We start from the raw sequence: 24,225 nt of genomic DNA on the forward strand, positions 1-24,225 counted from the left end.
GATGTGGGCAAAACGTCAGGAGAGAATGCTTCTGGAACAAGGCCAGACAGCCTGGAAAATTCACAGCCAGCCAGCGATTCTGGCCACGAAAGCCTTCGACAACACTAAAGCAAAAACAGTGCATTCCTACTATCCATTCTGATATGGAGAACACAGCTGCAAAGCTGCATTCGTTTTGAGACCCAGTATGGCATAATAGTTTGGCTATGACTCTGAAGACTAAAATTTGAATCTTTGCTAGGCCATAGGAAACCAATGAGTCACTTTCTGTCAGCCTCGGAGCAAAGCAAAAGCAACCTTTGACTAAATCTCGCCAGGAATGGCCCATACATAACAGACTCGCCATAAGTCAGAAATGACTAGCATACGACAACAAAGCATCTACTTTTGCATTTTGTTCATTATTATATGGGTTAAATTCAGAAATTTGGGGTCATATTGATGTATCCAAGCACTGCCTCTGTGCTGATCAATAAGATCAATACGTTAACAGTGGTTATAGCCTATTGATTACCATATCAAAACAATACCCAAATCCAAATCTGCCGATATGCATGATATGATTGACTTGTCGAAAGAAAAGTTGTCTCTAAAATAAGGAATCTCCTATTTGTGTAAACTGGAACAATATTATATTAGCTCTACTTCGATCACTCATTATTTTAATTCTCCCAATGCTTTATTATTGGGGTTAAGGGCACAGAACCCCTCTGAAAGGGGAAGGAACACAAATAAGTCGCTTATCTTTATGTCAGAGGAGACTTCCTTCCAAACAGGCCCTATATCCCAAGTTTTCTGGATTTAAACTGGATTATATGAGTCCCCACTGCCAGATAATCTGGGATAAACAGAAAAATTTGGATCAGATCCTGGGACTTACAGTATTTTGCCCGGGCATAGGCCAACTTGGGCCCTCCAGGTGTTTTGGACTCCAACTCTCACAATTCCTAACAGCCTACCGGCTGTTAGGAATTGTGGGAGTTGGAGTCCAAAACACCTGGAGGGCCCAAGTTGGCCCATGCCTGATCTAGTCCCTTTTGGGGGAACTGTCTCCCCAAATTCCCGACTGTGATATTGGGATGACGCTAACAGAAGTTTTATTCCGCAAAAGCCATTTGTTTCTCATCATGTTAGCACCAATCTGCCTTCACAACGAAGATACCACAAGTCACTCATAATATTACTTAAAGGCACTTTAGGGTCTAGGATGTGTTCGAGCCACGTTTGCACCAAAAGTCAAGGGAACAGGAACAGTTTACAACACCTTCCACCAAAATAAACAAAGACTGCACATAGGTCTTGGATCCTTGAGTGCTTCTCAGCGAAGCACAAAAGCATAAACACACCACATAGATCTAAAGTTGCAACTCCACTAATACCAACAATGCAGGACTTCAGCCTTTTCCTTGCAAGTTCGCTCTTGATCTAGGGAAGCCATCATATCATTGCAAGAGGACCATGCATCCATCTTAGTGCTCCCTTTCCAAAATGCAGAGGTTGTGATTTTGTGCTTCCACCAATTGCACAAAGATGGCACATGGGTCTTAGATCCTTGAGTGCTTCTCAGAGAAGCACAAAAGCATAAACACGCTGCTTGTGTCTAAATTTGCATCTCCACCAATACCAATGATGCAGGACACGTCCAAAGTTGCAACTCCACTGGTGCCCAAGATGCAGGGCTTTGGCCTCCTCCTTGCAGGCTCACTCCTGATCTAGGGAAGCCATCACACTGTTGCAAGAGGACCATGCATCCATGTTAGTGTCCCCTTTCCAAAATGCAGAGGTTGTGATTTTGTGCTTCCACCAATTACACAAATATGGCACATGGGTCTTAGATCTTTGAGTGCTTCTCAGCGAAGCACAAAAGCATAAACACGCTGCACATGTCTAAATTTGCAGTTCCACCAATACCAACGATGCAGGACACGTCCAAAGTTGCAACTCCACTGGTGCCCAAGATGCAGGGCTTCATCCTCCTCCTTGCAGGTTCACTCCTGATCTAGGGAAGCCATCACACCATTGCAAGGGGACCATGCATCCATAGTGTCCCATTTCCAAAATGCAGAGGTTGTGATTTTGTGCTTCCACCAATTACACAAAAATGGCACATGGGTCTTAGATCCTTGAGTGCTTCTCAGCGAAGCACAAAAGCATAAACACGCTGCACATGTCTAAATTTGCAACTCCACCAATACCAACGATGCAGGACACGTCCAAAGTTGCAACTCCACTGGTGCCCAAGAGGCAGGGCTTCATCCTCCTCCTTGCAGATTCACTCCTGATCTAGGGAAGCCATCACACCATTGCAAGAGGACCATGCATCCATAGTGTCCCATTTCCAAAATGCAGAGGTTGTGATTTTGTGCTTCCACCAATTACACAAAAATGGCACATGGGTCTTAGATCCTTGAGTGCTTCTCAGCGAAGCACAAAAGCATAAACACGCTGCACATGTCTAAATTTGCAACTCCACCAATACCAACGATGCAGGACCAAAGTTGCAACTCCACTGGTGCCCAAGAGGCAGGGCTTCATCCTCCTCCTTGCAGGTTCACTCCTGATCTAGGGAAGCCATCACACCATTGCATGAAGACCATGGATCCATTTTAGTGTCTTATTTCCCAAATGCAGAGGTTGTAATTTTGTGCTTCCACCAATTACACAAAGATGGCACATGGGTCTTAGATCCTTAAGTGCTTCTCAGAGAAGCACAAAAGCATAAACACGCCACATAGGTCTAAAGTTGCAACTCAACTGATACCAACGATGCAGGACACGTCTAAAGTTGCAACTCCACTGGTTCCCAAGATGCAGGACTTCGGCCTCCTCCTTGCAGGCTCACTCCTGATCTAGGAAAGCCACCATATCATTGCAAGAGGACCATGCATCCATGTTAGTGTCCCATTTCCAAAATGCAGAGGTTATGATTTTGTGCTTCCACCAATTAAACAAAGATGGCACATGGGTCTTAGATGCTTAAGTGCTTATCAGCGAAGCACAGAAGCATAAACACGCTGCACATGTCTAAATTTGCAACTCCACTGGGACCCAAGATGCAGGGCTTCGGCCTTCTCCTTGCAGGCTCACTCCTGATCTAGGGAAGCCATCACACCATTGCATGAAGACCATGGCTCCATCTTAGTGCCCCATTTCTGAAATGCAGAGGTTATGATTTTGTGCTTCCACCAATTAAACAAAGATGGCACATGGGTCTTAAATCCTTGAGCGCTTCTCAGAGAAGCACAAAAGCATAAACACGTTGCACACGTCTGAAGTTGCAACTCCACTGCTGCCCAAGATGCAGGGCTTTGGCCTCCTCCTTGCAGGCTCACTCCTTATGTAGGGAAGCCATCACACTATTGCAAGAGGACCATAGATAAATGTTAGTGCCCCATTTCCAAAATACAGAGGTTGCGAGCACAATCAATAATTCAGAGTAAGATACTACAGTAACGTCTGTCAGTGGGCCATCTTCCACATGAGGAGTTAGACATTAAGTAAGTGTTATTTGAAAAAACTTTGGAAAGCACACAGCAAAAGGGTAACCGGCGAAGGCCTACAAATGCATGGAGGGGACAGGATTAAAGGGTGAAGGGCCATCTTGGGTTGGGCCAAATTTCCACAACAGGAGACGTCCCAATACATGGCCCTCTCTCCCTTTCAGCTCCCAGCTTTGAGAGAGAGGTGGAAGTATAGGGTGGTTGCCACTGGAAGAATTGCAAATACAAACCCCAGTGCATGCATCACTAAGATGTTGGGGAACTGGATGAGCCAAAAGGCATCAGAGGAAAGGGATAATCACTGCATATACTCATGTAGAAGTCTAGAAAATTATAGTCCAAAAAGGAAACTGAGTCAACTTATCCACGGGTCAGTGGAAGTACTGCATCTTTTATCCGAAACACGGCGACTGGCCCCATGAGGAGACATTGGTGCATTCCCCTTCAGACTTTCAATTTATCAACCAGTCCTATCAAAATCCTTAATTTTGGCCCCCAAACCTCCTCTCGAGTTATACAAGAGGTCGACTTATGCATGAGCGTGCATGGTGCAATAAAATATAGGCATCATAAAGAGAACAGACAAGAGCAAGGAGGGAAGCAAAGGAAAATCAGCCGGATGAAGGGAAACACACTGAATGCAACCAGCTAAGCCAAGGGGAATGTTAAATGAGTGGCAGTCCCTGATTCCTGCAAGGAAATTATTGGGGAGTTTCTGTGCTTTCTCGGCAAGAGGGAAGGGATTTCTCTCCTGAAATTTCAAGTCAGAGAACAATATTTGCAACCGCACCCCACAAGTTCCACCCTGAGAGAACAACGATAATAAACACCAAGGAGGAAATCCTTAAGGAGTTAACCTTTTGGAGTTAGCACAAAATGACCAACAAGTCCTCTCGTGTCCAGACGCTGAGCTTTGTGCACCTGGGAGCAGAATGTGGGTGTAGGGAGAGGCCTTTCCTGAACCAACCAGGGAGCATTGCTCCAACACATTGCTGGCAAACATTGGATAGCCTTTATCCAGACGTTTTGACCTTCGAAAGCAACCCAAAGCTCTCCGGAAGGAATCCTGTTCCAGCGAGAAGACAGCTCCAGCTCCTGCTTTGCCTATATCAAGCTTATTATATCCAGACAGAGTTTTTCCCATCTTTGCCGTTGGAACTACCTCTCTCCGAACCAGCTTTAGGCTTGGCCCCTTGTTTTTCCTGGGCTGTGTTGGCCCTGTTCTGCTCCGCCATCGTCCCGCCGGATGCAGGACTGCTGGTCCTCGAGGGCTGCCCATTCCCCTGAGTCCCATTGTAGCTCTGGAAGGCAATATCCAGCTGCTCTTGAGCCACCCGCAAGTGTTTATGGAGCGTGGACAAGTCTGGGGGAATGTTCTCATCAGGGCTGGTGCACTGCTGCTCCTGAGCGACGTTGGCCAAGTTCTGCTCGTGGGCCATCAAACTGTTGGGCACCTTGCCCTGCTTGTCTGATTTCACCACCAGATTGTACTCCGGCGGGCAGGAGATGTTCTTGGGGTAAGCGGCGTAGTTGTAGGGCGGCTGCCGGAAGCTGTGGATCTTCCGTTCTCGGATGGCGTCCCGGATGGTGCCGATGCCCAAGTGGCACATCTCGGCCAGATTGAGGAGCAAGCAAAGGCAGCTGACGACGTACATCACCAAGAGGAAGATGGTCTTCTCCGTCGGCCGAGACACAAAGCAGTCGACGTCGTGAGGGCAAGGCTCTCGGGTGCAAAGGTAATACGGTGTGACTTCGAAGCCGTAGAGCATGTACTGCCCGATCAAGAAGGCCACTTCGAACGAGGCTCGGGTGAGGAGCTGGAAGACGTAGATCTTCATCAGGCCCTCCTCCTGGATATGTCTCCTGCCGTCGTGCTTCTTCTGCTCCTTCCTCTCCTCCTTGGCTTTGGCTTTCTCTTCCATCTCCACAATCTCATCGGCGATCATGGGCTCCTCCTCTTCAGCTCCCAAGGGGTCTTCCAGATTGCGGACGGCTTGCCAGTTAAGCGCAAACTGCTTCTTCCGCTTGAAACCCCGGAACCTCTTCTTCTCCTCTTCTGAGGACCTGGCGATCCTGTGGATGGCGTAGCCCAAGTAGATGACCGACGGCGTGGAGATCATGATGATCTGGAAGACCCAGAACCGGACGTGGGAGAGTGGCGCAAAGGCGTCATAGCAGACGTTGTCACAACCAGGCTGCTTGGTGTTGCAAGTGAACTTGCTCTGTTCGTCCGAATAGATGGACTCGCCCCCGACGGCCGTCAGGACAATGCGGAAGACGATCAGGACGGTCAGCCAGATCTTCCCCACAAACGTGGAGTGGTTGTGAATTTCTTCTAGTAGGCGGGTTAGGAAGCTCCAGCTCATGTTGGTCATAGGGGCTAATCATTTATAACCTGCACAAAAGACAAGAGAAGTTGGAACATTAATTGTATATGGTGTATTTATTTACTTATGTACAACATTTATATATAGCTTTTCCCCCCTGAGGGAACTCAAAGCGATTTCCAATGTAATGAAGGCAAAATGCAATGCCATACATCAGCGTTTCTCAATCTGGGGGTCAGGACTCCTGGGGGGGGGGTCGTGAGGGGGTGTCAGAGGGATCACCAAAGACCATCAATAAACAAAATATTTTCTGTTGGTCAAGGAGGTTCTGTGTGGGAAGTTTGGCCCAATTCTATCATGGGTGAGTTTCAGAATGCTCTTTGATTGTAGGTGAACTATAAATCCCACCAACTACAACTCCCAAATGTCAAGGTCTATTTTCCTCAAACTCCACCAGTGATCACATTGGGGCATATTGAGGATTTGTGCCAAGTTTGGTCCAGATCCATCCTTGTTTGAGTCCACAGTGCTGTCTAGATATAGGTGAACTACAACTCCAAAACTCAAGGTGAATGCCTACCAAACCCTTCCAGTATTTTCTGCTGGTCATGGGAATTCTGTGTGTCAAATTTGGTTCAATGACATCATTGGTAGAGTTCAGAATGCTCTTTGATTGTAGGTGAACTATAAATCCCAACAACTACAACTCCCAAATGTCAAGGTTTATTTTCCCCAGACTCCACCAGTGTTCACATTCAGGCACATTGAGTATTTGTGCCAAGTTTGGTCCAGATCCATCATTGCGTGAATCCACAGCACTCCTCTGCTCCTTCCTCTCTGAGTTGTAGGTGAACTACAACTCAGAAACTCAAGTTCAATGTTTACCAAACCCTTCCAGTGTTTTCTGTTTCTCATGGGAGTTCTGTGTACCAAGTTTGGTTCAAATCCATCGCTGGTGGAATTCAGAATGCTCTTTGATTATAAGTGAACTATAAATTCCAGCAACTACATCTCCCAAATTACAAAATCAATCCTCCCCAAACCTCACCAGTATTCAAATTTGGGCGTAACAGGTAACAGGGAAAGGCATACTGCAGGGTTGTATCCTAGAGTTAAAATTGCTGGAAGAAACATTAACAACCTTAGATATGCAGATGATACCGCTTTGATGACTGAAAGCAAGGAGGAGCCTTCTAACCAAGGTGAAAGAAGAATCCCACCAGTATTCAAATTTGGGTGTATCAAGTATTTGGTCCAGTGAATGAAAATACATCCTGCATATCAGATATTTGCATTACGATTCATAACAGAAGCAAAATTACAGTTATGAAGTAGCATTGAAAATAATGTTATGGTTGGGAGTCACCACCACATGAAGAACTGTATTTAGGGGTCACGGCATTAGGAAGGTTGAGAACTACTGTGCTAAGTGATCATAATTGTACGACACAAATAAACTATCACAGTGCACTAGGTGGGACCGCTAACCACGACTGATGTAAAACACACTTGCATAATGAATAGTGCAAAGGACCGCATTATTGTATGAGAAGTAGTGTTGATGATGTAAACACATCATTGTAAAATCATGAATTATGTATGGATGGCTTTGTGCTAGCCATGACTAATGGTCACCAACTGAATTGCTTCTCTCTACGGTTTATTTATGGAAAAAACCTTGTTGTCCAGAGTGGGTTCAAGTGGCACATGCCTTTTGGAGACGTGCAATAGATTGCCCATTGTTGCCTTTCAAACTAGCCATGCATTGCTTCCAATTTTGTCTCTCTGGGGAGGGGAAAATCAGGATCTTTTCTTTCTACGAAGCCCTTCCAATATCATATTGAAACCCACAAATCCTTCACCTGTATATTGCTAAGGAAAAGTCAGAAAACTAGCCATCTTGAATGTCAAATATGCAACTTTCAAGGACTGTTTACATCTTGCATCTTATAGTGCATCGATAGGGTGAATGCGGCCATAATTCAATGCATTCAGAAGAAGACCCCTGAGCCACTCTAAACACCTTTGCAGAAGTATACGAGAAGCTCGGCCTGATGACAACAACATGTTATAGAACTCCAATATGCTGATGACAACATCGTCTGTGTGCATTCAGAAGAAGACCTACAAGCAACTCTAAACACCTTTGCAGAAGCATATGAGAAACTCGGCCTGATGACAACAACATGTCATGTGCACATTCAGAAGACCTCCAAGCCACTCTAAACATCTTTGCAGAAATATACGAGAAGCTTGGCATGATGACAACAACATCTGTTATAGAACTCCAATATGCTGATGACAACATCATCTGTGTGCATTCAGAAGAAGACCTACAAGCAACTCTAAACACCTTTGCTGAAGAATACGAGAAGCTCAGCCTGATGACAACATGTTATAGAACTCCAATATGCTGATGACAGCATTGTCTGTGCACATTCAGAAGACCTCCAAGCCACTCTAAACATCTTTGCAGAAGTATACGAGAAGCTTGGCATGATGACAACAACATCTGTTATAGAACTCCAATATGCTGATGACAACATCATCTGTGTGCATTCAGAAGAAGACCTACAAGCCACTCTAAACACCTTTGCAGAAGCATACGAGAAGCTCAGCCTGTCATTGAACATCAAGGAAACCAAAGTGCTCTTCCAGCAGTCACCAGCCAACCCCTCTCCAATTCCAGAAATACAGGTTAATGGTCCCTTGGCAACCACCTCTCCACCAAAGTCAACATCGACACCGAAATACAACGCCGCCTGAGCTCTGCGAGTGCAGCATTTTTCCGAATGAAGCAGAGAGTGTTTGAGGACCAGGACATCCGTAGGGAGACCAAGGGGCTTGTTTATATAGCTATTGTCCTCCCAACCCTGCTATACGCCTGCGAAATGTGGACTGTCTACAGACGTTATACTCAACTCCTGGAAGGATTCCATCAGCGCTGCCTCTGAAAAATCCTGCAAATCTCTTGGGAAGATAGGCGGACAAATGTCAGCGTGCTGGAAGAAGCAAAGACCACCAGCATTGAAGCGATGGTCCTCCGCCATCAACTCCACTGGACTGGCCATGATGTCCAGATGCCTGATCACCGTCTCCCAAAGTAGTTACTATACTCCCAAATCAAGAACAGAAAACGGAATGTTGGTGGACAGGAAAAGAGATTTAAAAATGGGATCAAAGCCAACCTTTAAAATTGTGGCATAGACACCGAGAACTGGGAAGCCCTGGATCTTGTGTGCTCTAACTGGAGGTTAGCTGTGACCAGCAGTGCTGCGGAATTTGAAGAGACACGAATGGAGGGCAAAAGGGAGAAACGTGCCAAGAGGAAGAAAGCGTGTCAACCCAACCCTGACCGGGAACACCTTCTACCTGGAAACCAAAGTCCTCACTATGTAAGATCATGTGGGTCAAGAGTAGGGCTCCGCAGTCACCTAAATATCCACCACCAAGACACTACACTTGGAAGGCCATCATCCTCAGGCTACGAGGGATTGCCTAAGAAAGTAAGTAACTAAGGCTCAATGCTATGGAATAATGGAAGTTGTTGTTTTACAAGGTCTTTAGGAGTCCCCGATGGTGCAGCGGGTTAAAGCGCTGAGCTGCTGAACGTTCTGCCTGAAAGGTTGGCGGTTTTAATCCGGGGGGTGGGATGAGCTGCTGCTGTTAGCCCCAGCTTCTGCCATCCTAGCAGTTTGAAAACATGCAAATATGAGTAGATCAATAGGTACCGCTCCTGCGGGAAGGTAACGGCGCTCCATGCAGTCATGCTGGCAACATAACCATGGAGATGTCTACAGACAACTCCAGCTCTTCAGCTTAGAAATGAAGATGAGCACCAAACCGAAGAGTCGGACACGACTACTCTTAATGTCAAGGGGAAACCTTTACCTTTAGCCTTATAAGAGTGCCTCTCCAAACGACAACTCCCAAGATTCCTAATCATTGAGTGATGCCAAACTGCATTAATTCTATAGTGTAGATGCAGCACCCCAGCTGGAAGCATCACTGGACACTCAAAGAGTCTTCCCAAGAAGTATTTTTCAAGGAAACGGTGGGTTATAGTTGATGAAAGCTTGGGACAGAAATACATTGGACTTCCTTCCTATATGTGTGTCACACACATACATATATACATATACTTGCTGACCGAAAGGTTCATACATACATACACATTTTCTCCCCCCCCCCACTCTCAATATATATATGTATGTATGTATGTATGTATGTATGTATGTATGTATGTAATGTTAGTTTGTGGGATTAACATAACTCAAAAACCACTGTACAAACTGACACCAAATTTGGACACAATACACCTATCAGGCCGACAAGCGACCATCACTCATAAAAACATGGAAAAACACAGCAAAAGAGACTAAAAAGCAAAAAAACCCAAAAATACATTACAACTCATGTGCAAAACCACATATACACACAAATACACATATATACACATATACACAAATATATATATACATATGCACATATATACATACAGAAAACCCATATACACAGACTGGGCCACAGCAATGCATGGCAAGGGATGGCATATATATATGTGTGTGTGTGTGTGTGTGTGTGTATGTATATGTGTGTGTGTGTGTGCGTGCGTGTGTGTGTGTGTGTGTATATATATGTTGTTGTTGTTGTTGTTGTTCATTCGTTCAGTCGTCTCCGACTCTTCGTGACCTCATGGACCAGCCCACGCCAGAGCTCCCTGTCAGCCGTTACCACCCCCAGCTCCCTCAAGGTCAGTCCAGTCACTTCAAGGATGCCATCCATCCATCTTGCCCTTGGTCGGCCCCTCTTCCTTTTGCCTTCCACTTTCCCCAGCATAATTGTCTTCTCTAGGCTTTCCTGTCTCCTCATGATGTGGCCAAAGTACTTCAACTTTGTCTCTAGTATCTTTCCCTCCAGTGAGCAGTCGGGCTTTATTTCCTGGAGGATGGACTGGTTGGATCTTCTTGCAGTCCAAGGCACTCTCAGCACTTTCCTCCAACACCACAGCTCAAAAGCATCGATCTTCCTTGGCTCAGCCTTCCCTAAGGTCCAGCTCTCGCATCCGGAGGTGACTACAGGGAATACCATGGCTTTGACTAGGCAATGGATCTTGGTTGCCAGTCTGATGTCTCTACTCTTTACTATTTTATCGAGACTGGACATTGCTCTCCTCCCAAGAAGGAAGCGTCTTCTGATTTCCTGGCTACAGTCTGCATCTGCAGTAATCTTTGCCCCTAGAAATACAAAGTCTGTCACGGCCTCCACGGTTTCTCCCTCTATTTTCCAGTTGTCAATCATTCTTGTTGCCATAATCTTGGTTTTTTTGACGTTTAGCTGCAACCCGGCTTTTGCGCTTTCTTCTTTCACCTTGATTAGAAGGCTCCTCAGCTCCTCCTCGCTTTCGGCCATCAGAGTGGTGTCATCTGCATATCTGAGGTTGTTAATGTTTCTTCCAGCAATGTTCACCCCAGCCTTGCATTCATCAAGCCCCGCACATCGCATGATGTGTTCTGCATACAAGTTTAAAAGGTTGGGTGAGAGGATGCAGCCTTGCCGTACGCCTTTCCCAATCTTGAACCAGTCTGTTGTTCCGTGGTCAGTTCTGACTGTTGCTACTTGGTCCTTGTACAGATTCCTCAGGAGAGAGACAAGGTGGCTTGGGATGCCCATCCCAATAAGAACTTGCCACAATTTATTATGATCCACACAGTCAAAGGCTATATATATATATGGAAACATGGATTTTAAAAAATGAGAATTGCCCTCAAGAATAGGGCTGAAAAGCTGTGTCTCTTTCCTTCTGCAAATCCCACTGTTCGGGTCTCCATTTTACACACACACACACACACACACCATGTGCTTTTGAAACCGACACAAAGGAAATACTGTGTTCTGGAAGACAAGAATATCTGTGTGAATGAAATGGAGGAGGGAAGTCCATGGAGACAAAGATAGATCGGGATAAACATACGGAGGGTTAGGTTTAAGGTGCTATTTAGACCAAGTAGTTCCAGCAAAGGCAACACAACCCTACACCAGACTAAGGGGACATCTACACTGTAGAATTAATGCAGTTTGGCCCCACTTTAACTGCCTTGAAATCCTGGGAGTTGTAGTTTGGCAGAGAAGGCTGAAGACCTTGCAAAGCTACAGCTCCCAAGATGCCACAGCATTGAACCATGGCAATCTCACATAGAATCATAGAATCAAAGAGTTGTAAGAGACCTCATGGGTCATCCAGTCCAACCCCCATCTGCCAAGAAGCAGGAATATTGCATTCAAATCACCCCTGACAGATGGCAATCCAACATCATTATGATCATTGTTTATATTTTGATCTCCAGCTTTCAACTCTTTGATTGACACAAATTATGGGGGTAAACCCCACACGATTTAAAATCTGCAAAATATAAACAATCCATTCTATTTCAAAACATCATTTTCCAAGGCTGTCTTGCTCTTCAAAAGGATAGTAAGTGGGGGTGTCCTGCTAATATTATTTCCCCCCTTCCAAACCTATCCCTCCGATTTGAACATCCTTTCTGTAGACATTTCCTCCCACGCTCTCCGTTTTTCTCCAGGGATTTCCTCCCAACGTTCTTTCAAATTTGGTGCAAGACAGGAAAATAAAGGAAAAAGCGATACGGAGATAGGATTCTATGGCAATTAAATGCATTCATTCTGTAGTGTAGATGCACCCCAAACTGGTTCAAAATCTCCAAAGAATGAGAGTTCATCATTCCCCAAGGCAGTCGATTCTTCTAACTAACTAACAACAACAACAGATCGGTAATAAATAAAAGGGTAATAAATGGGTGTTCTGTTAATATTCGTTTTTGCAAATTAACTAAAGTGCTAGACACATTACTAGGCTCTTTCTTAAGCTGGAACTGCATTATGTTAGCAATGTAGACCCATTATAATGCAGTTCAATCTACACTAGGTATGGGCAAGCCCAGGCCCAGGGGCCAAATGCGGCCCCTTGGGCTCTTTTCTCAGGCCCTCCTCTCTCGCACCACCCTATCCTCCCTTCTTTCTCTCTTTCCTTCCTCCTTTGCCCCCCTCCCTCCTTCCCTTCCACCATTTCATCCTTCCTTCCCTCTTTCTCCTTCCTTACTTCCTTCACTTTTGTCTTTCTGTCCTTCTCTTTCCCTCCCCTCCTGTTTCTCCCTCCCTTTATTCCTTCCACTCTTTCGTCCTTCATTCCTCCTCTCTTTGCTTCCTTCTTCCCTTCCTTCCATTCTTCCCTTCTATCCTTTCTTCCCTCCTTCCCTCTCTCCCTTTTTCTCCTTCCATCCTTCCCTTCCACGCTTTCATCCTTCCTTCCTTCTGTCCTTCCTTCCTTCCTTCTCGCTTTCCTTCCTTCTTCCCTTCCTTCCATCCATCCATCCTTCCCTTTCAATCCTTCCTTTCCTCCTTCACTCTAGCCCTCTTTCTTCTTCCCTCCTTCCCTTCCACCCTTCCTTCCTTCCTTCCTTCCTTCCTTCCTTCCTTCCTTCCCTCCCTCCCTCTTTCTCCTTCCATCCCTTCCTTTCACCCTTTCATCCTCCTTTCCCTCTTTCTTCCCTCCTTCCTTCTCTCCCTCTTTCTCCTTCTATCCTTCCCTTCCACCCTTTAATCAGTCCTTCCTTCCTTCTCGTTTCCCTTCCTTCCATCCTTCCCTTTTACCCTTCCTTTCCTCCTTCCCTCTATCCCTTTCTTCTTCCTTCCTTCCCTTCCACCCTTTCGTCCTTCCCTTTCGTCCTTCCTTCGTTCCCTCTCTTCCTCTTTCTCTCTCCATCCTTCCCTTCCAACCTTTCATCCTTTCTTCCTTTTCCCTTTTCTCCCTCCTTCTCTCTTTCTCCTTCCATCCTTCCCTTTGTCCTTCCTTCCCTCCCTCTTTCTTCCCTCCTTCCTTCTTTCCCCTTCCATCCTTCCCTTCCATCCTTTTATCCCTCCTTCCTTTCCTTCCTCCTTCCTTCCCTCCCCTCCATCACTGGGCAGCCAGTCCTCCTAGCAGGGGATACTAGCATGTGCCCCCCAAGTTAGAAAGTTTACCCACGCCTTATCTACACGGACCATATAATGCAGTTCCATGTAGATCCAGTCTACATTTCTCCCATAAAGGAGCTGCAGTTCGTAGCAGAACAGGGTTGGTTTGGATGATCTTTGTGGTCCCCTCCAACACTGTGGTTCGGACATCCTTTGCGTATACATTTCCACCAACGCTCTTCCTTTTAAATTCTCACAACAACATTAAAAAAGACCAAACATAACGTAGAAAACAAAGAGAAGAATCCCATGCTCTTCCAAACCTTTGGAAGGAAAATAAAGCAGGAAAGGAGATACCAACCAGTTACTCACGGAGACATGATGCTTCTGGATCACGAAAGATGCCACAAAAAGTCATGAAAGAGCCACTTCGGAGCAAACTTTTAAGCACATCCTTCCGGGCTCCGCCTTCCTGGCCCTGAGACGGCAACCCACCGACCTCCCTATAAATAAAGACTACGAGCAAAGGCCACGTTTCCCTTTTAGTGGGAGACAGAAAAGTCTCCCTGAAACAAAAGGTTGCGCCGAAAGGCATAGGAAGGCACTCCAATGTCTTGCTTTCTATGGAAACCTTTGCACACATCCTGCGCATTTTGTGCAAAGAGGAGAAATGCACCCTCTCCGGTTTCCCTGCGAAAAGTTGCTGGGTTTTGCATGTCTTCAGTGTAAGTTAAGAGCATCGGTAACGGAGGAGAGGGAAAGCATGACTAATGGGAAACATCTGGGAAGCGCATGGCCAGGGAACGGCAGCGCAAGGCTTTGGAAAGAGAGGAAAAGGAAGAAAGGAACACTCGCTGGATTGGAAAGCTATGGAGCCATGTACAGTTTCAGGCCAGACAGGAGTGCATCTGTATCAAAACAAAACACTCTTTGGGTACGTCAACACTGCAGAAGGAATGCAGTTCAGCACCTCTTGGGTTCAGTGCTATGGGAGATGTAGTTCTGCAAGGCCGTCTTGGCAAACAATGCCTCCCCAGATATAACATTCAAAACTACGGGATTCTGAGCATTGATAGTTTTACACTTAGATTCATCGACACTACAGAAGAAATGCAGTTTGACACCATTTGGGCTCAATGTTATGGGAGATGTAGTTCTGCAAGGCAGTCTTAGCCAAACTATGACTCTCCAGATATAACATTCAAAACTATGGGATTCTAAGCATTGATAGTTTTACACTCAGATGCATTGACACCATGGAAGGAATGTACTTTGACACCACTTGGGCTCAATGCTATGGGAGATGTAGTTCTGCAAGGCCTTCTTGGCAAACAATGCCTCTCCAGATATAACATTCAAAACTACAGGATTCTGAGCATTGATAGTTTTACACTTAGATGCATCGACATTACAGAAGAAATGCACTTTGACACCACTTGGGCTCAATATTATGGGAGATGTAGTTCTGCAGGGCTTTCTTGGCAAACGATGCCTCCCCAGATATAACACTCAAAACTATGGGATTCTGAGCATTGATAGTTTTACACTTAGATGCATTGACACTACAGAAGAAATGCAGTTTGACACCACTTGGGCTCAATGTTATGGGAGATGTAGTTCTGCAAGGCCGTCTTGGCAGACAATGTCTCCCCAGATATAACATTCAAAACTACGGGATTCTGAGCATTATTAATTTTACACTTCAGGTGCATTGACACCATGGAAGGAATGCAATTCGACACCACTTGGGCTCAATGCTATGGGAGATGTAGTTCTGCAAGGCCTTCTTGGCAAACAATGCCTCCCCAGATATAACACTCAAAACTATGGGATTCTGAGCATTGATAGTTTTACACTTAGATGCATTGACACTACAGAAGAAATGCAGTTTGACACCACTTGGGCTCAATGTTATGGGAGATGTAGTTCTGCAAGGCCGCCTTGGCAGACAATGTCTCCCCAGATATAACATTCAAAACTACGGGATTCTGAGCATTATTAATTTTACACTTCAGGTGCATTGACACCATGGAAGGAATGCAGTTCAACGCCACTGGAGCTCAATGCTATGGGAGATGTAGTTCTGCAAGGCCTTTTTAGCAAACAAAGGCTCCCCAGATATAACATTCAAAACTATCTGAGCATTGATAGTTTTACACTTCAAGTACATAGACACACCAAAAGGAATGCACTTCGACACCTGTTGGGCTCAATGCTATGGGAGATGTAGTTCCCCAAGGCCTTCTTGGCAAACGATGCCTTGCAAAATGCATGCCTCCCCAGAAATAACATTCAAAATTATGGGATTCTGAGCATGATAGTTTTACATTCAGGTTCTTCGACACCATGGAAGGAATGAAGTTTGACACCACTTGGTCTCAATGCTATGAGAGATGTAGTTCTGCAAGGCCGTCTTAGCAAACGATGTCTCACCAAATACATGCCTCCCAAGATATAACATTTGAAACTACAAGATCCTGAGCATTGATAGTTTTACACTTCAGGTGCATTGACACCACGGAAGGAATGCAATTCGACACCACTTGGGCTCAATGCTATGGGAGATGTAGTTCTGCAAGGCTGTCTTGGCAAACGACTCGCCAAATGCATGCCTCCCCAGATATAACTTTCAAAACTACAGGATTCTGAGCATTGATAGCTTTACACTCAGGTGCATCGGCACCATGAAAGGAATGCAGTTTGACACCACTTGGGCTCAATGCTATGGGAAATGTAGTTCTGCAAGACCATCTTGGACTTTCTTGGACTGTTTTCTCTTTGGATGTATTGCTCTTTTTACTTCCTAATCAATTGAATTTGCCTTCTTATTGTGGATTACTTTTATTGCTTTTGGTTTTGCTATCTTCAATAAACTGCTTGCTATTTTAACGCAACTGTGTGGTGTTAGGAGTCAGATGGAATCCTGCTGTGGACTTTGTTGTTGTTCATTCGTTCAGTCGTTTCCGATCTTCGTGACCTCATGGACCAGCCCACGCCAGAGCTCCCTGTCGGCCGTGACCACCCCCAGCTCCTTCAAGGTCAACCCAGTCACTTCAAGGATGCTCTGGACTACAACACCCATTACTCTACTCACATTTGCATGTTTTCGAACTGCTAGGTTGGCAGAAGCTGGGGCTAACAGTGCTTCCCTGGATTTGAGCCACCGATCTTTTGGTCAGCAAGTTCAGCAGCTCAGCGGTTTAATCCACTGCACCAACAGGAGCTCCTAAATCAAGTAGAAATCTACACAAATTTCTAGGAAATATTTGCAGTATTGGGATCTTAAGGCAGTCCAGGAAATAATTGCAGCTAAAATCAGAATCTGTTCAAGACTGTTTACAAGAAGGGAGAGTAAATGCACGGAAGATACTGAGCTAGTGAGATAAAGGCAATTGCAAAAAGAAAGAGATAGCATATGTTTACTTAGGGAAAGGCAATGACTGGACGGTGTTGGGTTTAGAGCTTCATCCGGTGTTTAAATAGGAAGAGAAGAAGTCCAAACAGTTCCAACTGGCGGCTTCCACATTAACATAAAGCAATGCATCCACTCCGTATTTTAGTCCAAATGAATGAATTCAAGGGTGCATATCTCAGTCTACACCAGGCATGGGCCAACTTCGCTCCTCCGGGTGTTTTGGACTTCAACTCCCACCATTCCTATGCTGCCATACGCTGAGCACGCCTGCTCCCCCCTCCCCACTTGGAGTCTCAGAAACAACCCTCCCTCTTGGCAGAAGGAGAGCTTTTGGTGAGAGGATTTGCCATCTGTTTCCAAAAAGGAAGAGAAGGACAGGCGGGGAGATCGTCAGCCTTCTCTACCAAAGGGATGCCTAAAACCATCAGAAATATATGTTTTCTGATGGTCTTTGGTGACCCTTCTGAAACCCCACTTGCAACACCTCCCAGGTTGAGAAACACTGACCTAAAGCTTCGGAGAGCTTCTGTTCAGCCATTTCAAAGCTCCCTGCTTGAGTAGTGATAGCATGATCGTCAGCATAGATCAAGCTCTCTGTCCCTTCTGGCAATGGCTGTACTAAGTAATACAACTTTCCTATGATCTTGAAGGCATGGCCTATTTCTTGCACAACTGCAGCATTAAACTTGAGCATACTAGACAAGAAACTATTATCCAAAATATGATGAGATGCTGAACTTTGGAGGAAATTTCCCAATGTTGTCTTTTCCTGGGGAAGAATTTTCTGACGAAACTGAAAAGCACTGATCTCTTGGATATGCTGTTTTCAGAATATAGGGGCAAAATAGCACATAAAAAACATAGGATTGTTGTAGGTTTTTTCAGACTATATGGCCATGTTCTAGAGGCATTTTCTCCTGACGTTTCGCCTGCATCTATGGCAAGCATCCTCAGAGATAGTGAGGTCTGTTGGAACTAGGAAAAGGGGTTTATATATCTGTGGAATGATCAGCGTGAGACAAAGGACTCTTCCCTGCTGGAACTAGGTGTGAATGTTTCAACTGACCACCTTGATTAGCATTTGATGGCCTGGCAGTGCCTGGGGGAATCTTTTGTTGAGAGCTGATTAGATGTCCCAGATTGTTTTCCTCTGTTGTTGTGCTGTTGTAATTTTAGAGTTTTTAATACTGGCAGCCAGATTTTGTTCATTTTCATGGTTTCCTCCTTTCTGTTGAAATTGTCCACATGCTTGTGGATTTCAGTGGCTTCTCTGTGTAGTCTGACATGGTGGTTGTGAGAGTGGTCCAGCATTTCTGTGTTCTCCAATAATATGCTGTGTCCAGGTTGGTTCATCAGGTGCTCTGCTATTGAAATCCACAAGCATGTGGACAATTTCAACAGAAAGGAGGAAACCATGAAAAAGATTGCTCCAGGCACTTCCAGGCAATCAAATGCTAATCAAGGTGGTCAGTTGAAACATTCACACCTAGCTCCAGCAGACAAGAGTCCTTTGCCCCACCCTGGTCATTCCACAGATATATAAACCCCTTTCCTAGTTCCAACAGACCTCACTACCTCTGAGGATGCTTGCCATAGATACAGGCAAAACGTCAGGAGAGAATGCCTCTAGACCATGGCCATATAGCCCGAAAAAACCTACAACAACCCAGTGATTCCGGCCATGAAAGCCTTCGACAATACATAAAAAACATATTTAGGACTTTTGGGGGAAAGCTTTGCCAAAGCTCAAGCCACCTATTTAGACAGAAGAGGAAAAAACAGAGCTCCAAAACAAAAACAAAAAATATATACTTTCATTTCCAGTATAGTATTTGTATATTTGTCCCATAAACACGGGAGAAATGTTTGGTCTAGCAGGCAGCTAACTATGTGTTGCAAACTAAGACTGGGAAGCAAAACACTAATCAGGTAGGAAATGCAGGTTCGGACAACAAAACTTCACTCTGGCTTCCTTCAGCCTCCTTGGCTCTCCCTGCCCTTTAGTTTCTCTCCATCGCAACTTCAAAATCATAGAATCAAATCAAACCAAAGAGTTGGAAGAGACCTCCTGGGCCCTCCAGTCCAACCCCATTCTGCCAAGAAGCAGGAATATTGCATTCAAATCACCCCTGACAGATGGTCATCCAGCCTCTGTTTAAAAGCTTCCAAAGAAGGAGACTCCACCACATTCCGGGGCAGAGAGTTCCACTGCTGAACGGCTCTCACAGTCAGGAAGTTCTTCCTCAGGTTCAGATGGAATCTCCTCTCTTGTACTTTGAATCCATTCTTCCATTGCGTCCTAGTCTCCAGGGAAGCAGAAAACAAGCTTGCTCCCTCCTCCCTGTGGCTTCCTCTCACATATTTATACATGGCTATCATATCTCCTCTCAGCCTTCTCTTCTTCAGGCTAAACATGCCCAGCTCCTTAAGCCGCTCCTCATAGGGCTTGTTCTTCAGACCCTTGATCATTTTAGTCGCTCTCCTCTGGACACATTCCAGCTTGTCAATATCCCTCTTGAATTGTGGTGCCCAGAACTGGACACAATATTCCAGGTGTGGTCTAACCAAAGCAGAATAGAGGGGTAGCATTACTTCCCTAAATCTAGACACTAGGCTCCTATTGATGCAGGCCAAAATCCCATTGGCTTTTTTTGCCGCCACATCACATTAATACTTTATTTGTACCCCGCTACCATCTCCCAAGGGACTCGGTGCGGCTTACATGAGGCCGAGCCCACAATACAACAATAAACAATAACAGCCATAATACAAAAACAACACAAAAAACTCAAAAAAAAATAAGCAAAAAACATTAACAGTAACCTATTTAAAACCTATGGCTGGGCCAAATGTAATAATTAATTTTTTTTAAAAATAATGCTGGGCATGAACAAGTGACATGTAATTGAGATAGAGGTTTTGGAGAGGGAAGCAATGTGCAGACAATCTTAAATCATTATTAAAGTGCGTTTAAGGACATATTGCTGGGAGTTTCCTTATTCTGGGAAGGCACACTGAAACAGCCACGTTTTCAGGCTCCTCCTAAAGACTGCCAAAGTTGGGGCTTGCCTAATGTCCCTGGGGAGTGAGTTCCAGAGTTGAGGGGCCATCACCGAGAAGGCTCTCTCCCTCGTCCCCACCAATCGCGCTTGTGAGGGAGGTGGGAGCGTGAGCAGGGCCTCTCCAGATGATCGAAGAGATCGTGTGGGTTCGTACACAGAGATGCGGTCACGCAGGTAGGCGGGTCCCAAACCGTTTAGGGCTTTGTAGGTAAGCACCTGCACCTTGAATTGGGACCAGTAAATGAACGGCAGAAATGGAGCTCCTTAAACAGGAGGGCTGACCGCTCCCTGTAAGGAGCTCCAGTTAACAACCTGGCCGCCGCTCGTTGAACCAGTTGGAATTTCCGGGCCGTTTTCAAGGGTAGCCCCACGTAGAGTGCATTACAGTAATCCAATCTGGAGGTGACTAAGGCATGGACCACCCTGGCCAGATCCACCTTCACGAGGTAAATAAAGTAGTTTACTCTTCGTAGTTCAGAACAGGATATGTACAATTGATCAGTTACATCAACTCACAGAACGTGAGAGATTTAAAATGGTCTTTCCTTGTCCATGTGGATAAACTCCTTCAGCAACACATGAAGGGAGATCACACTTCCAACTCTGTCTCTCTCTGCTTCTCTCCAAGCACCTGCATAGCTCAAGCCTGAACAAAAATCTAACAGTATCCAAAAGTCCCAGGCTCAGCCAGGTTAGCGGCCATAGCCCGACCAATCAGCTTCATGCATCTTATTTTACAGTTGACACACACCCACTCACTGATTCCTTAAATGCTTCAACAGTTCGGTTGAAGCATGTAATATATTAAACTGTCATGGCTAAATGCTATGAAATACTGCGATTTGCAAGACTTCGTCTGTAACGATGCCACTAGTTTGTAACAGTTTGTGAAGGAGCCACCACTTTGTAAAGAGTTACTAAATTGATAACATAACTAATGGCTTGTAATATTGATTTGGTCCTTCTTCAATGTGTAGCGTGGCTTGACTTGAAAGTATTTGTAATGGAGACTTGGCATAAGATGAAACGAACAAGTTTATTGAAGTATAGAAGAAGCTTGATGGTTTCAATGTTGCTTAACTCTTAGAGGCACATTTCTTCAGAGGTTACATTTAATACATTTCATAAAACAACTCTTAAGAGGACTATTCCTTTCACTAAACAGGTTTTAAACATATTTTAACTTCAAAATTTGTTTCTTTCTTTAACAGATCACTTCAGGTACTAGCTTATTCTTCCCTGGTGTTATTTCTACTGCAGTAAAGATTCTTATCAGGGTTCTCTCACCCTTTCTTCTCATACACTAACTACTAACCTAAATAAGTCAACTTGGCCTATCTAAACCTCACAGGCTAAAAGCCTAAACCTTCTTGATTCTCAACACAGTAGAATCAGCCTTTCCTTGTAGTTCTTAGACTACAGACTACCTTACTGGTTCTCAACACACAACAGAAACAGCCTCTCCTGCAGTTCACAGACCGCAGACTAATCGTTTTAAATTGGCTGCCCTGCCAAGTGGCAGTTGGCTCCGCCCCCTTTTTCATGGCAACCCAGTTCAGAATGAGCTGAGCTGGCTACCATCCCCCCAGTTTTGCTAGTTTAAATACTTACCCTTTTAAACACCTATCTATAGTTATATATAACTGTGGATTAAAATTCACATTTCACCACATCATCAAATGACAGCTCCTAGGATTCCAAAGCATTGATCTATCGTAATTAAAGTGGGGTCAAAATGATATAGAACAGAATGTTAATGTTTTACTAACTGAATAACCACAAGGTTTTGGCACTGCATTTTGTCAGTGCATTGGAAGAAATGGCACGATCATCAGCATAGATGAAACTTTCTGTCCCTTCTGGCAGTGGTTGGTCATTTGTGTAGATGGTGAACATGGATGGAGCAAGCACGCTCCCCTGAGGTAGGCCGTTCTTCTGTTTCTGCCATCTGCCAGAAGGGACAGAGAGTTTCATCTATGCTGATGATCGTGCCATTACTGCTCAAGCAGGGAGCTTTGAGATGGTAGAACAGCTTTCCGAAGCTCTAGGTGCTCTTACTGCCTATTACAGGGAAAACCAGCTGATCCCCAACCCATCCAAAACACAGACATGTGCCTTTCACCTTAAGGACAGACAAGCATCCCGAGCTCTGAAGATCACCTGGGAAGGAATCCCACTGGAGCATTGCAGCGCACCCAAATACCTGGGAGTCACTCTGGACTGTGCTCTTACCTACAAGAAGCATTGCCTGAACATTAAGCAAAAAGTGGGTGCTAGAAACGATATCATACAAAAGCTGACTGGCACAACCTGGGGATCACAACCAGACACAGTGAAGACATCTGCCCTTGCACTGTGCTACTCTGCTACTGAGTATGCATGCCCAGTGTGGAACACATCTCACCACACTACAACAGTGGATGTGGCTCTTAATGAGACATGCCGCATTATCACGGGGTGTCTCCGACCTACACCACTCGAGGAATTACACTGCTTAGCCGGTATTGCACCACCTGACATCCGCCGGGAAGTGGCAGCGAATAGTGAAAGGACCAAGGCAGAGACATCTCCAGCTCATCCCCTGTTTGGGTATCAGCCAGCACGTCAATGACTTAAATCCAGACATAGTTTTCTAAGATCTACAGAGACACTCGCTGGAACACCTCAGCCAGCGAGAGTCCAAAAGTGGCAGGCTCAAACCCAGAACTTCAACCAATGGCTGATACTAAATGAGAGACTCCCCGCTGGGCACACAGAGGACTGGGCGACTTGGAAGGCGCGGAACAGACTGCGCTCTGGCACCACGAGATGCAGAGCCAACCTTCAGAAATGGGGCTACAAAGTGGAATCCAGGACATGCGAGTGTGGAGAAGAGCAAACCACTGACCTCCTGCTGCAATGCACCCTGAGCCCAGCCACATGCACCATGGAGAACCTTCTTGCAGCAACACCAGAGGCACTCCAAGTGGCCAGATACTGGTCAAAGGACATTTAATCAATTACCAAACTCACAAATTTTGTATTTTGTCTGTTTGTTTGCTTTGTTCTGTTAGAAATGTAATATAATTGACTGGTTGCCCTGATACGACAAATAAATTGGAAGAAATGGAGCACAATCCGCGAAAACTATGCCAAAACAATAGAAGGCTGCCAGAGATGCCTCCTCTCTCCTTTTCTGAAGCATTTCTTGTTTTCCTAGAGCTGTTTCCTAAAGCGAAGAACGGGAAAGAGGGCAAGGAATGAAGGAATCCAGGAGCACCTTTGGGACCCCCTGGTTGCGAGTCTGGCTTTGAGGCTTGCAGGAAAAGGAAGCGAGCGGGAAAGGAACTAATTACTTGTCGAGGTCTTTACGAGCGGCCCTCTGACACTCGGGTTGTGGCGGTGCTGTTTTTGGAAAGGGAACAGACACAAGGGCAGGACAAGGGGGAAACTTCTAAAAGGAGCGCCAAGGCGATGGTGGTTCATGCGCCGGCCACCCGCCTGCCTTTCGGGGTCTTTGTTGTCTTTGCCAATTGGGACCGTCGAGGGTTGGAAAGCTGTTTTCTTTCTTTTGGGGAAGAATTATGTTTTGTGACTATTAACCCTGCATAGATGAGTAAGACATCCAGCTAGTTTCCAAATATATGGCCATAGTTGGGTTGCCAGGTTTCCAAAATAGCAAGAAATAGCCGTCGTAATTCATGTCTTAGGCAAAGTTGTCGACCAAATAGCAAGACAAAGCAACTTGCTTGGATGATAACTTCCCAAAATTACAGTCCTCCCAAAACCAAACGTTTCCAAGCTGTGCTCTTTCCAGTGTGTCCCAATATGTCAGAGTAACTGAATGCACATTAGGGGCTCAATCTATCTATCTATATAAAAATGTTCTGTGCATAATGAGTACCTTAAATACAAAAGAACCAATGAATGAAATCACACCAAATTTGGCAACAAAACGTCTCACTACA

At 45.2% G+C, this 24,225-nt stretch overlaps 1 protein-coding gene across 4 annotated transcripts in view; it reads right to left on the reverse strand.

Annotated features, from left to right (window-relative positions):
- Positions 1-974: 974 nt before the first annotated feature.
- Positions 975-24,225, reverse strand: part of GJC2 (gap junction protein gamma 2) — an 83,337-nt gene continuing 60,086 nt past the window's right edge. For 2 of the 4 annotated variants that reach the window (XM_060782678.2, XM_060782682.2), the window contains one exon: positions 975-5,895. In XM_060782678.2, coding sequence (XP_060638661.1) covers positions 4,619-5,875 — 1,257 coding nt within the window. In that variant the 5' untranslated portion in view covers positions 5,876-5,895 and the 3' untranslated portion in view covers positions 975-4,618. Of the gene's footprint in view, positions 5,896-14,162; positions 14,608-24,225 lie in introns of those variants that run through there. The other 2 variants (XM_060782681.2, XM_060782679.2) reach the window with 2 other exon arrangements.

The sequence above is a fragment of the Anolis sagrei genome, chromosome 6 (assembly GCF_037176765.1).
Source record: "Anolis sagrei isolate rAnoSag1 chromosome 6, rAnoSag1.mat, whole genome shotgun sequence".
In the NCBI taxonomy this organism is placed as follows: domain Eukaryota; kingdom Metazoa; phylum Chordata; class Lepidosauria; order Squamata; family Dactyloidae; genus Anolis; species Anolis sagrei.